General features: G+C 35.7%; 1 protein-coding gene across 2 annotated transcripts; it reads right to left on the bottom strand.

Annotated features, from left to right (window-relative positions):
* Positions 1-165: 165 nt before the first annotated feature.
* Positions 166-13,758, bottom strand: LOC102603529 (50S ribosomal protein L9). 2 transcript variants are annotated; one of them, XM_006353038.2, is made up of 5 exons: positions 13,438-13,756; positions 13,070-13,204; positions 11,445-11,552; positions 10,964-11,059; positions 166-668 (listed from the first exon to the last, which is right to left on the bottom strand). In XM_006353038.2, exons 1-5 carry the CDS (start codon positions 13,606-13,608, stop codon positions 504-506), a joined length of 675 nt encoding a protein of 224 aa, XP_006353100.1. In that variant the 5' UTR covers positions 13,609-13,756; the 3' UTR covers positions 166-503. The 2 variants fall into 2 exon arrangements, with proteins under 2 accessions (XP_006353100.1, XP_015166683.1); XM_015311197.1 differs by lacking the exon at positions 166-668 and adding an exon at positions 3,058-3,171 and having other exon boundaries at positions 13,438-13,758.
* Between the last annotated feature and the right edge of the window lie 921 nt (positions 13,759-14,679).

Raw genomic sequence — 14,679 nt, forward strand, 5'->3', positions numbered from 1 at the left:
CTCCTATGCATTTAGCATGCTTTAAAAGTTAATTATAGGGATTTTTACACTACATAGACTAAATGCCGAAAAATGTATATATTTTGTATATTAATGTATTATTTACTTATAATATACGTATCTTATACATAACTAGTGTAGATTTTATGTATTTTTGACTAGCAATTGTAATTATTATCCAAATTGCAACTTTCCCAATTAGTCCACATATGAGCTACAATTATACTGATCAAAGTTGTAGCCTGCAGAGAATAGAGATGCACGAAAAGAAAGGGTAAACAGTCCCAACTAAGTCATCATCCACCAAAAATTTCCAGCAGGTTAATCCCAAAATTTTAAATAGCTGGACAAAATGCTTCTTTTTCTGCCAAAAGACGAGAAAAAGAAATGCTAAAACTACAGATGAACGATAAATTTTAGGCCATCATCACATTCGAAACAAGTGATCATTGTATTTATGTCACTACTACTCCGTATTATGGATGTTCTTGAAAGTTTTCTCTTCATTTGCCCCTAATTTTGACTTGCAGAACCCATTGGACTTTACCTTCAGGCAAAGGAATGGACCTCGGTATCCGTAGTGGTACTTCAAACTCACCCATCACGTGCAAAGGTGTATCCAGAACTAAATGTTCAGGTTCAATATGAACAGAGATCTGTCTCGCTACCTGATAAAGAAGAAATAATTATGGCAGCACGAAACTAGCATTACGTTTTGAGCATTACCTTAATATAATTGAGTAGCAGAAAATTATAAATTTCATTCTAGAATTAACACCTCTGAATCACAAACCCAATGTAATGACAAAAGAAAGAAAACATAATAATAATGAGGTTTTTTGACTACTACTCAGGTACCCTCAATTGTATATTTCTGTACTTCTATCAATAATGGAAATTAAAGACGGTGGACATAAGACTCCCCACCTAATTAGGGCTTTGCATAAGAGAGGGGAACCCATTATGAGGAGACATGTCAAATTCTCTTCTCTCCTTTTTTTTTTCTTTGGTGAGGAAGGAGGAGACATGTCACTCATATATCACAGTCTCCTATCAGATGCCATTTCAAGGTCAATCTTGGAGATAGTATTTTTACAGAAACCAACAGCAATATTGGCCAAGTTGTTATCATTAAGTAACTAAACAAAGTCAGGTGTCTCAAGGTCACAAGAGGAGGTAGATAGTGATTTATTGTGGAAAAGCTTGACCCTATTCTCCCGAAAGGAAATCATACCGATGCTAAACCATAACATCCCTAGCAAATATGTGATATTCTCCATAAGTTTCAAAACTCCTCAAATCAGCTCTTCATGACATTACATGCTGTGGTCATGCAGAAAAAAGTGCCAACCTTGCAGGACACAAAGTATGCCCCTTGCCAACCACCAATAGAAGGATATGGGCCAATGAATTGGAAATGCGAATCAAAGAAAGATTTGTCTTGTAAATGGAACCAAAAATAACATCCAAATACTAATGGAGGTTTGACATTGTAGTTGGTCACACAATAATTATCATCCAACATAAAGTTTGCAAAAACTAAAGTTGGATTTCCCTTTATACACACACACAGAAGCATATATGCGTGTGTACTACTTCCATTTCAATTTTATTGAGTGTACTTCCTTCATAACATTAGAAAAACCTCCCTCTTACATAATATCATTGCAAAGGGGGCTTATATAGGTGCTACTAGAGTCTTCTAGAGTCTCACCAATTAACTACCTTCACACACACTTGAATCTAACCATATTGATACCATAAGTCACCTAGATAATACAAAATGATCATGCACCTAGGATAACTAAAAGACATAAATCTAGACACTCAAACATTTAAGTTTACTATTTTCAACATTATTTTCGAACTTCAATTTCTTCTCAAATTCTTCAATCTTTCTTGACAATTACCGCTTCATTTTCAGCATCCTCTTTGTGTATAGATTCCAAATTTGTCTTCAAACACAATCCTTACAATAACCAAGTTAGTGACATGAGTTTTAACTTTCTTCATTCATAAATTGTAGGAACTTTCCAGCAATTCCTTCAAAATTGGATTAAACTGAACAGTTGCATGCAATCCATTCTCCAATTTCTTCGAACTTTTGGCTATATTGCAAATAGAATCTCATGAAAGACTTCTCTTGTCTTCTCTGTCTGTCTTGTGAAGTTCTTCAAAACTTACACCTCCTCGCCGAGTTGTTCTTCTCTTAACAAACGCAGAGGATTCACTATTCTTTTGCAAATATCTGGCCTCTACTGCTCTATGAAGATCCTCAAACCTAGAGAAACACCCGCAATGGAGATTGCCAAATATTTGCCTTCATATGTTTCAGGATAAAACCAATGCCCTGATACCACTGGTTGAAATGTTAGGCAGGCCCTTGATAATATCATAGCACACAAAAAGGATGGAATAGGGAGATATTCATTAAGCTCATTTCATATCATTATAAAAACTCCGCTCTTACATAATATTATTACAAAGAGGGCTTATATATGAATAGTCTTCTAAACTCCCACCTATTAAGTGCTTTCACACACACTTGAATCTAGCCACATCGGTACCACAAAAGTCACCTAGATTATACAAATGACCATGCACCTAGGATAACTAAAAGACGTGTGAATCTAGACACCTAAATATTTACGTTTACTATTTTCAATAATTGAAGCTCCGGGATTACACCCTTTTTAAGTGGGATCATCAGGGAACTTTGAGGTAACAAGTTCAAAACCTTATTTGAACTATTTATACGATTAACCATGATTTCTAAGATTGAAACTAAGGAGTTCAAGTGTTCTAGGATGGGTTTTAACCCTAAGGGGTCCTTTGGTAGCTGGATAAAAAACAAGTTGTCCATATATTAATTTTCATATAACTTATACGATGTTTGGTAGGTAGATAGAAAACAAGTTATCCATGTATAAAATTAAGGGCAAATTAAACAAAATGTCCATTGAGTTAAATTTCTTACACAAAATATAGTCCGCTTAAAAAATGAACCCTTTATTATTGAAATTACCATTCGGCCTTTTTTTCCCCAAAAATTGGCCACACAAAGACCTTTGCTTCTTCTTCATCCTCCATGTTGCTTCTGTGCTTCTTTGTCCTCCTTATGCTTTTGCATCTTCATCCTCCCCTCTTCTTCATCTTCTTCTTCGTCCTTCCCTTTTTTTTTGAATTCGACGTACCGCAAACGTTAATCGTTTCAAGCAAATTTTATATCAAGAAGCTCAAAACATCGAGAGAATTTCATATCTAAAATTTAGGACTGTTTAGAGGTGATTTTGAGTTGATCGAGATTGAATAGTCAGTGTATATTACATGTATAGTTAAGTTATATTCAGCTTTTTGAGTGTATCATAATGTATAGGTAAGCTATATTGTATAGTCAATATATACTTTCTATGACTTTTGGCAATTTTTTATGCAAATAAAACATGGCTATATTTATTGTAAACTAATTACTTATTGTATATATTTGAACTATCCCTAAAATTAATATGACGTTTGGTCGACAATTTAGCAACCCACATAACTAGGAATTTATGTATTATTTTATGCAGAATAGAAGATGGAATAACTAATACAAGTATATTTAATCCTTGCATAACTAATACATCCATAAAATAATACATAGATACACTCATAACTAATCCCAACAGTACTACTACTTGCATAACTCTATGAAATGACACCTAAGTTCCCAATGACAATTTCATTGATTTGACCAAGTATATTGGATCAAGATTGGATTTTGATACATATTTGGATTCCTTAGCTAATGGGTAACGCGTCCATGTAATTTATTTTGAACTTCGACCGATTGACCCAAGAGGTAAGTTTGAATTGACCAAGAGTTGACTTTGACCAAAGGACATCCCAAAATTATGAGACAAGTTCTCCAAGACTAATTTGGACCTGACATTCATATTTTTGAATAGATTGAGGTCATCGGAGTTCATTTGAGTGGATTTGGGCGATTCAAATGAAGTAAAGTTGTGGTATTTGAGGCAAGTGAGACTTCAACTCTTAGTTTGCTTGTTTTTCATTAGAAACATGTGTTACTTATGCATAATTTAAACTATCTAGTTCATGTGCGGGGAGAACATGAATTAGGTTAGTCAATTCTAAAGTAAAAAAGCATAGACCGTGAGGCTCCTGGCATATGTATCTGTATTGTTGATACTTTCAGCAATTAATAAACTCTATGTGATATTTGTTAGTTGTTTAGCATGCATTATCACACAGTTAGTATCACACACAACTTGGGCATGGTGATATCACAAGGCTAGCTAGTAGATTGAGCAGTACCGAGTAAGACGTGTGGTTGATGCATCACGCCAGACAAATGAGACATGCACTAACACATTGAAGATAGGTAAGGCATGTGGTTGATGCACTGCCATCAGGCGGGTCAGAGAGGCAACCTACATATCATAGCGATTCATAAGCAGTTCTATCAGCTTTAGTAATTTAGTAGTATTAAGTAGGATCATGATTATCCCATGTGATTATGTTCATGATCTCTATTCTTGCATACTTTTATATGATTTCATACATGTTATGCCTTGATTGCTATTTATGCACTATCCGTAGTTTTCCAAAGTCTTGTCTTAGGGGTGACTGAGGGAGCGAGTCTATAAACTTGTTGGGTCTCTCGCCTCACACTTGTTATTTTTGCATAGGGTCTCTGTTGAGGGTGGTCCATAGGTCGACCCGTGATATTCATTCTATTGCAAACAAATCCAGCTGAGGTGAGTCACCACTAGTTCGTGGAAGCCCTTTTCAATCATCATCACTCATTATTCAATATTATCTTTACTTTCAAGCTACATTGTGTACCTTGTTCTTAGATATTATGGGTTATACACTATTCGATATTGTCTTCGTTTCCACATTTATATTATATCAAACTATTATATCAAACTATTGTGATATTTTTCCATTGTAAGGATTGGCATAGAGGGTTTGCCTGGCAAGGGTTATGGTTTGTGGGCGTTTCGCCACGACTTTGCAAGGGTAGTGGCTTGTTGGGTGCCTTGTCACAACCTAGGTGCAAAAATTGGGGTCGTGAGAAGCATGTTTCAAAGCAAACGAGATTTCGTTGAGGCAAAAATCCAGATGTACTTGGTTCATGAATGAGAAATAACACTAGTTTTTTCCCATAAAATAGCCCAATGCACCCCGACGCTATAATCATATTAACAGATTACGGTGAACAAGGAAGTAGTTTAAGACAAACAAAATGTTCCATGGTGAATTCCTAACTTTTTTCAAAATTTCTACTCAGACAGAACAATATGTCATAGACATTTTTGGTTAACAACTTTCGAGAGGGAATGAGTGGTTGCAAAGGAAATTTGAGAAAGACAGTTTTAGGAGTCATTCAGCAGTACATAAGTGATGAAAATATTAGGTCCAGAAGATTATTGGATTCTACAAAATATGGTAGAATGTTATCAGAACCAGTGTTATCAAAGGCGAAAAGCGCAAATAAAGTGTGGGCTTTAATAAAAAAAGACGCAAAGGGGGAAAAGAAAACAAATATATTTGTTTAGTCCAAGACTAATTATTATAAACATGAATGACAAATATATGACCAAAGATATTGAAAAGATTTTATGATAAAGTGAAATATCAATTATTTAGTGTCACTTCTTCATAAGAGGCTCATTGGCAAGGAAACGTTTGCCTTAGAACCTTGATGATGACACTGAGGCGCACATAAAGCGAGGCGAAGCGCTCAACACGTTTTGAGCCTCGCTTCAGGGCTTAAGTGCGCTTAAAGCGCTCAGAACAGACTTGATGAAGGTAATTCACCATTTCTATTACACATGCCAATTTGGAAAATGTTCCAAGCGGCGAGCCGAAGAAGTAAAGAGAACACATACATATTAGTTTGATAGGTAGCTTTTAGAAGATTGTATCCAAGCTACTGTCGGAAAAATGGAAGAAAGTCATTGATAAATTTGTTGGCAACTCTCAAATGGCATTCATAAAGGTCAGGATGTCAGGGTGATAAATTCTTCTGCAAGGGATTTTCTTTCAGATACACAGGGAAATAAGGTAAGGTAATCCTCTTTCCCCTTTCCCTTTCATAAGTACAGAAGGAGGTGTAAGCACCATGCTTCAATTTGCAATGGAACAGAGTTGGATTAGAGGTTTCTCAGCATGGACAAGATACCAGGAAAGGCTTGCCATCTCAACACATTGTTTATGCGGATGATACTTTAATCTTGTGTGATCCAACTTGAATATACACTATACCTCAGGCTTTTGAGGTTGTCATAGCCATTCATATAAACTTACAAAAAAATGGCTATTTCCCGTAAATTGAGTCCAGAACCTCCAACAGTTGGCTAATATTCTTTGGTGTAACATCGGGTCACTACCTTCCACATATTTGGGACAACCATTGGGATATAAACACAATTTGTCTCCATATGGAATGTCATTATAGAAAAAAAGTGAAAGGGGTTATCAAATTGGAAAAGAATCTCTCTACAAGAGGAAAGTTAAGTTTTAATAAATAGTGTATTGACTTCCTACCTACACTACGTCCATATTTCCTACACCTACTTCAGTGACGAAAAGAATCGACAAGAACTCGAGATTCTCATTAGCAATGAAATAGAGAAACAAAATCTTCAATCTAGTCAAGTGGAGATCAGTTTTGGAAGACAAATTTCTGGAAGACTTGGGGTAAGGGACTTGCAAACACATAATGACAATCCCCTGAACAAATGGCTTTGGAGACTCACGCAAGAGGAAGATGCGATAAAGGTCATTGAAACCAAATAGGATATGTGAACCAAGGATAATAAAGGCACCTAATTTCTCGTATGGGCAATCTGTTTGGAAAAGAATCATGACATTCCGGGATGACTTGAAAGCAAAACATACTTCAAAGTTGGTGATGGTAAGAAGATTAGCTTTTGGTATGACACATAATTGTGACACCCTCACAAGTTGGACTTCCCTGTTCTTTATACGCTGGCTGCCAACCAGAGTGCTTCTGTATCAATACTACTCTAATCATGGCTAGAATATTGTTTTCGGGAGGAATTGCAATGACTGAGAATTAGAGAGGACAACTACTAGGAACCATTCCACAAGTTCAGCCAAGAAAGACACCATTGTTGAAAGGGCAAGAAAGATGGTATCTTTACAGTCAAATCATGCTACACATTGTTATTGAATTCGCAGAATGCAACATCAGTTTGGCCTTGGAAAAAAAATGGAAATGTTTTGCTCCTTAAAAAGTTCAGCTCTTCACTTGGTTAGTAGGCAAAAATGCATCTTTCACAGACTAATTTCTAAAGAAAATGCCCATATAGTTGCAACAGATGCTCCCTATTTGAAGAACAACCAGATGACACAAACCATCTATTTCAGTATTGCCAAAATATTGCACAATTGTGGGACATATTTTTTTAACATTTTGGGCCTAAAATGGACAATGCTTAGAGTTGAACTGAAACTTTTACAAAGTTGGCACAAAAGGGGGCTGAGGGGCATACATTCACCGTTCACGGGTTTGGAATGCAATCCCAGCAACAATTTGGTGGGTTATTTGGAGAGAGTAACTCCAAAATTGTATGTCAACTTGTGATGTGGAGGCCATGATTGACATCATTAGTTCTCTACACAATGTATAAAATCTTCTTTTGATGTACTCTGTTGTATTTGTCAGCATAAGCTTAATGATGATACATATATAAAACTTTTACCTTACCAATGCAAAAAAATGCATTTTATGTTGTCATATCCATAACGATGACATGTAGTACATTTCAACAAAAGGAGTGCAATACATTTCTACATTAAAAAAAATTGTATGTCCCTACACATATTCTCTATTTACTTGTAACTTTCTTCAAACATGACTATAAAGAATATGGCACTAAACCAGAAATCTTCCACCATATGAAGTATGATTATTTAACACCCAACTTTGATAGATCTGTGATGACAACAAACACCACGCATTAGGGTAGTCTTCAAACACTCATCCACAAGCAAGCAAGACACTGGCCCTCGAGGATTTCTTGGTTATAAAACAAAAGAAAGACACTGGGCTAGTGTCTCAATAGTAACATGTACATCAAATCATAACCCCCTAACAACATAATCACAGAATTGATTCAGAAGGAAAAGAAGGTACTAAAATTGGAGGTAATCTATATCTAGGCTTTCCACAAACAATTTGGGAGAAGGAAGGTGAAGTACTATTGACCCAAATGTACAGTTAAGACAGTAAGGCTTTCAGCATATGCCACCAGAAAGAAAATCCACGTAAAGAAAACAATATAACAGCTGTACGGAACAGCAAAAAGAGAAAGAAAATTACGGCCAAATCTCGGTGAGGGGATAGGCTTTCCTCAAGTAACTTTCACTTGGCTGTTGGGACCAAATAGGAAACAGAAAAAGGTCAAGAAATTGGTAAAAAACTGAGATTAGTAGAGCTAAAGACAACTGGCAAGAGTGAAAAACAGCATTAATTTTAGTTCCCCAAACGAAAACTTTTAGTCTATTTCCTTCATATTTTGTTAGTTTTGTAAACTTCCATACTAAAAACATTTGTTTGTTTTGATGATTACTACTCCTTCGTACACATCCTTCTTACTGAACTAGAAAAGAAAAACATGTGACGCACATAGCATTAGTTAAAGGTATATGCCTGATGCCAAAGATTACAACATAAATTTCCAACACCTGACTGTCTTCAGCCAATTAGGCCTTGGGTAACATGTCCCCGTTAAAACATTGATGTTGATCCTAGTTCAGTTATAGGGAAATCAAGAAGCCCAGAGATACTAGGCTAGCTGACTCAAGCTACAGAAAACAATCAGAAGTTTTGTAGCACAGCTGTTAGCAATTATGTTTATAGGAAATGTACAGACCACCAATCTACATTTAGTAAGAGAATGAACTATTTTTCCACAATCAGCAATGGTGCAAATCATACTGTGGCTACTAAGCTTGTGCAAAGTAATCTTATAGTGCCTGTTCAGATCAGTGTTATTAAAGGCGAGCGCCTTTCGCCTTTGGCGACAAGGCGAGGCGACCTCTAAAAGGTGTGCCATGGCGATCAAAAGGCGACTGGCGACTGACGTGGTGATGCAATAGGCGTCGCCTTTTTGTTTTTAAAAGTCTGATTTAATAATTAAAAGCCAAAATTAGGGTTTTTTTTGGGTATTTTTGCAAACTCACATCAGATTAGGCGTCGCGACTGCTGCTCCTCCTCTTCTCCTCAGATTTCGCAAGTCGCGACCCCTAGAGACTTACGTGACCTTCGCGAATCGTGACGCTGCTGCTCAGGTACGACTTACGCGACTTCTGTTCAGGTACGACCCTCGGAGACTTACGCGAATCTCTTCTTCTCTTCTAGTTCTTCCCTTCTTTTCTTCTTCTTCTCTGTTTTTCAGCAGTACGACTATGCTGCTCTGTTTTTCAGACCTCTATTTTTAGTGGTAGACTGGTGGTGAAGTGTGAACTGAGTGCTCTGCTCTTCTGTTATGTTGTACTGCTCTGCTGCTCACTGTCTATATTATTTTTTTTTAAAATAATTTAATTCTTCTATAATTATTTCTACTTAATCTAGTTTTATACTAATTAATATAGTATTTTTGAATTATTGGTTCATTCAAGTTCTAGACTTTTGATATCTACTATTAGTTTTTGAATTGAAATGTTTGCTAATATATGTTATTTCTATTAAGATTTTGGATATTTATATATGCAATTAAAAATTTTAATTTTTGATATTAATTGGCACCTTAATTCAAAAAGGCGAGCGGCGAGGCAGGCCCTTGTCGCCTTTCGCCGTCCAAAACACTAGTTCAGATTGCGTCATATATGAGGTCTCAAAAGGTACTCCAAAAGTCTATCTTAGGCATTTTCTGCAGAAAAGTGATTCTAGCTCAAAGGGCTTGAAAATGGGTAAGGATTTATAGCAAATTGGAATACGAAGTAGCAAAAATGAAGAGAGTAGTGGCCATTTATAGTGCTGACAAACACTGCCAGGAAAATAGTGCAGGTAATGAAGACATGTCCTATAATTATTGGGATACAGGAACAATGATTAGCCAACTGATCAAACTGAAAGGCTTTAGCATTTGAGCCTAATAGGAAAAAACAAAAAAAAAGAAGGAAGAAAGAGATAGAAAATGTCAGCATTACTCTTACCATCCAAGAAACATCACAAGTAAGATTAGAACTAGAGCTTTTATTTTTCTTTTGGGATAAATAAAAAAAATCCTTCTTTTTTTTTAATCAGGAAGTCAAGAAGTTTCAGTTTCTTCATTTGAGATCCCAAATCTCCGTGTTCATTTTTTTTTTAACGCTTTTAACTTACAAGCCAGTATGAAGTCAGGTCTTCCAGTGAAGTTGAAAGAATTCCACCATTCTCTAATTCTATCAGTGGATCCTTCTGAACCTAGCCACCAATTTTCAAACTTGAAATAATTTTTGTTCTTGTTCCATGAACCAGCTTGCAATGCTAGTAAGTGTGATCCGACAAAATCCTGTCAATCCTAGAGGCTATTACTTGGTTGTCCCTTTTATACCAGGTGAAAATGGCATCCTCCGGTTGAAGATTAATAAGTTTCTTTCTTACTGTATTTCTGAATATAAAATCCTTGCCAACCTGAGTTTAAAAATCAATGAGAAAATACTAGCTTGTCCACTAAGCTACTTTAATATCCAGGAGAAACCAAGCTATTTTTGGGATAATCAAGAAATCCCCGAGGGTCACTGGTGCACAGTTCAAAGTTCGATGCTGATGCGCCACCCAGTTTTAAAAAATCAACTTGCTCTGCCACTAAAGAAAAGCAAGAACCACAAGTATGAAATTTTGTAAATTTTCTTTTCCCCAAGTGCGCCACATTTTTGGCGAAGGTTATCAATAGAAATGTAAAAAGAGTATAAAGACAACAAGTCAGGAACAAAGTATTACCTCAGCCACAATTTCATCTTTTCCAATAGGTTCCTGAATGAAAGTCCTACAATTGTCATCTTTCGCCAATGGTTTCTTCGCGAGCTTTCTTAGCACCTGAAAAGATATTTGCAGTTCAGATAAATGGCATAGAAGCAAATAACTATGATAGCCCAATTACCAAAGGTATCTGAGACAGTTAAAAAGAGCCAAGGGGTAACTCTTGAATCTTGAAAATGCTATCAGTATAGCATGATCCTGTCACTTCTACAATAACTATATACCAGTTAGGTTGTCAATATCAACAGTTTGTGTGAGCTAAAGGATGATCAGATAGTTTTACTTTCCTCTTCGATATTCTCTTTCAGAAGAAATAGCAAGGATAACTCAAGATAGTAAAAAGTTCATGATGAGTAAACGAGAGACATGATATAAGAATACTGACAATCATTAATGAAGATCTGTTTCAAAATTCCAAAGAGCTTTAGCATAAGATACTGACCAGCATAGTTCTATCCAGGCGGTTTGCTGCCATCTGGTATTCTTTCATCTTATCTTCCTTGGTAGCTGGAACTATTTTAACCTCTTCAACTTCCTCACGTTGGTAAATCTGGCAGAGAGGCAGCATATTTGAAACACTAAGAAGATGAATACATCATTTCACAAGAATGTGATCAGTATAAAAAAGAAATCATGGAGAAAACTAATGTCATTTTACTTTATTCACAAATGCCCCCATTTACAATGTGAAGGCCAAACGGCCAAATGAATAGAATGCATTGTTGAATGTAAACATGCCAGGGTATACCACATACTCAACAGAGGAAAATTAGCATATTTGTCCCAACATACTCGGCCTTTTTAAATGTAGATACACTAAGATATTTGTTTATTCTGTGACATAAAAAGTGAAAAATATGCAGAGGAAGAAAGAAAAGAATCCACTTCCTTCCTTACTATGGTATGCCCAAAAATAAAAGTGCAACACATCAAAGCGCAATGACACAAATTATCAGTGACCTCTTACATAATATTTGTGAGCCTTATGTGCATGATTTGTTAGTCTTTTAAAAAGAAAGAATTGACCACATCAAAAATCTACAAAAGGTCTTCGAAAGGTCAAGGAAACACCAACTAAAGATGAAGCTGAAAAAATGTGCATTCGCGATCAGGCAGAACCACAGAAGCGATAAATCATTAGCGCAATAGCATAGCTATTTCTTATACGATCCCTATTACTAAAGCCTACTCTTTCTTCGAGATATGTAACGAGCAGCCGAAAATGCTTGTCCCTATTGTATTTGAAAAAGACCCAATGCACAAGTGTTGCAGAGGTTTCTCCTTCTCAATGAGTACAATGGGAAAAGGGAAATTTAATGTCATTCAAATTCCTATTGGATATGAATTGATGACAAAAAGTATTGTATCTGTTTTTTTTTTTTTGAGATTAAGAGTACTTTATCTCTTTGGAGATGAGAAACTTGTATCGTTATACTTATATCAGTGTTATCCAAAGCGAAAAGTGCAAACAAGCTCTAGGGTCCATTGGCGCTTTAAGAGCAACGAAAATGTAGAAAATACAAGTATATATGTTTAGTCCAAGACTAATAATTATAAGCATGAATAAAAAATATATGGACAAATAAATTGAAAAAAATTATGATAAAGTGAAATATCAATAGTTTCGTGTCGCCTCATTGGCAAGGAAAAGTATGTCTTAGAGCTTTGATGACGATACTGAAGCACACTATGTGCGAGGCGAAGCACTCAACACATTTAGAGCATCGTTGGAGCGGTTATGCGCGCCTTTGACAACACTGGCTAATGATATAATAAGTATGACATGGGCGGAACAGCTTTACCTGCATTGCAATTGTACTCAAAGAAATGACGCACAAAAACAGGAGCAAGTTTCAAGGCTACTAGATTCAGGAAAATTTTGTGCTCATTAAAGGGTATACCAAATTCCTGTCTAAGGTACATTAACATCTCATACACTCAAATTTTATTCAGGACAGGAGAATAAAAGAACCAACATATCAAATTTCTCACAATTACATAATTGTATTCAGAGCATTATCTATATTTAGAACCGAACACTGACAGTACAAATAAAAGGAAGGAAACCTTTCGTTGATCTTCCATGAGATGCCTGTACTTGTCAATATTGGGTACAGCCAGCAATTTGGGCATAAGATGGTTTCGAAAATATCCAGGTGCAACTCTCACAGTTTCCCCTGCTTTTCCAAGGTTGTCTATGCCCTGCTTATCAAAACGCAATATTGAACAAGAATCAGGTCGTAATTGCAAAAGGGTCAGCCGGAATTGTTAAAATTGCTGAAGGGTCAGTTCAAAATAAAACAATCAAATGTAAAAAAACCCATAAATATCGATAAACAAAAGAGAGAATCTGGACGCCATTGGTACATTGTCTGTGCAAATGGTAGTAAACGATAAAGGGTCAATTGGATGAATGAATTAGTAAAATTACTTACAGTAGTGAGAATGACTTGTAGTTTTCTGTATCGAACACCTTGGACGGCGTAAAATAGTGGATGGTGTAAATGTACTTCTCCACCTTGGCACTTCTGGAAGATAGCTGCTGAGGTTTTCACATTCTTCAGCTGTTGCCGGAGAGTATTCCTACCATATTGCAGGCAAGCCATTTCTCACTCTTCTGTGGTGACGGCGGACGGCGAACGAAGAGGTACTTGACGGCGAAAGGTATTGAAGTCGGGTTCTTTCCACCTTTGCCCCTTTCTTCTCGTTTTCTTTTTTGTGATGTGATTATGCAAATGTTTGTACAAAATAAAATACACGCAAAATTAATAATCTCCTCTTTACATTGATGTCTTTTAAGGTCGAAAAATGGAAATATGTAAGTAGACACTTATTTTTTTAGATGCATTTTTTAAAATGACTTTTTTTAAAAGAAAAATATTTTTTGAAAGAATACAATTTGTGTTTGGTTAATCATTTAAAAAATTATTTTTGATAATCAAATTGTGTTTGGCTAATCTTTTTTAAAAAGTACTTTTGAGAGTCAAATTAATATCAGTGTAATTTTAATATTAAGATTATTTTATAAAGAGAAACTATTTTAAATAATTATTACAAAATTTTTAATTAAAATGCACATGTTTAAATATTCAATCAATATTATACATACATAAATTAATTAATTAAATATTAATATAATATTAACATGATGACCGAATTTGTCTTTTGATTTAAAAATGGTCTAAAACCTCTCCAATCTATATTTGAAATCTCAACTACACAGTATATTTCACGGGATTCCTATCACCCCCTTAAACTATTTTAAAACGAAATTATTTGCTCCCTAAATGCTGAGGTGGCAAAGAAGGTGTAGTTCACACTCTTTCAGAGAGTGAAAGGCCGAAAAAACTAATTTAAACTTTAATATTTTTCTATTTCATATTCATTTTTTACTTTTTTACGTTTACTTTTATGTTTCCTTTTATTTATTTGTTACTTTTTACGTTTTTTTCTTCATGCGTCTTCTCTTTAACAGATCGGCAACAACACCTGCGGTGATGGCATCTTTGATCCACCAGGTGAGCTTGGCTCCTCCACTACCAGGTCTCCACCCCCATGGTTCTTCCATCACTAAGATCCCTCTCATTTTCAAATCACACACTTCTCACAGTAGCTTTACTAAAAATCCATCTGAAATAATCTATGTTATTCCACCATGTGAGAACAAACTCATCAAC

The sequence above is a fragment of the Solanum tuberosum genome, unplaced genomic scaffold, assembly GCF_000226075.1.
Source record: "Solanum tuberosum cultivar DM 1-3 516 R44 unplaced genomic scaffold, SolTub_3.0 scf00146, whole genome shotgun sequence".
Taxonomy (NCBI): Eukaryota; Viridiplantae; Streptophyta; class Magnoliopsida; order Solanales; family Solanaceae; genus Solanum; species Solanum tuberosum.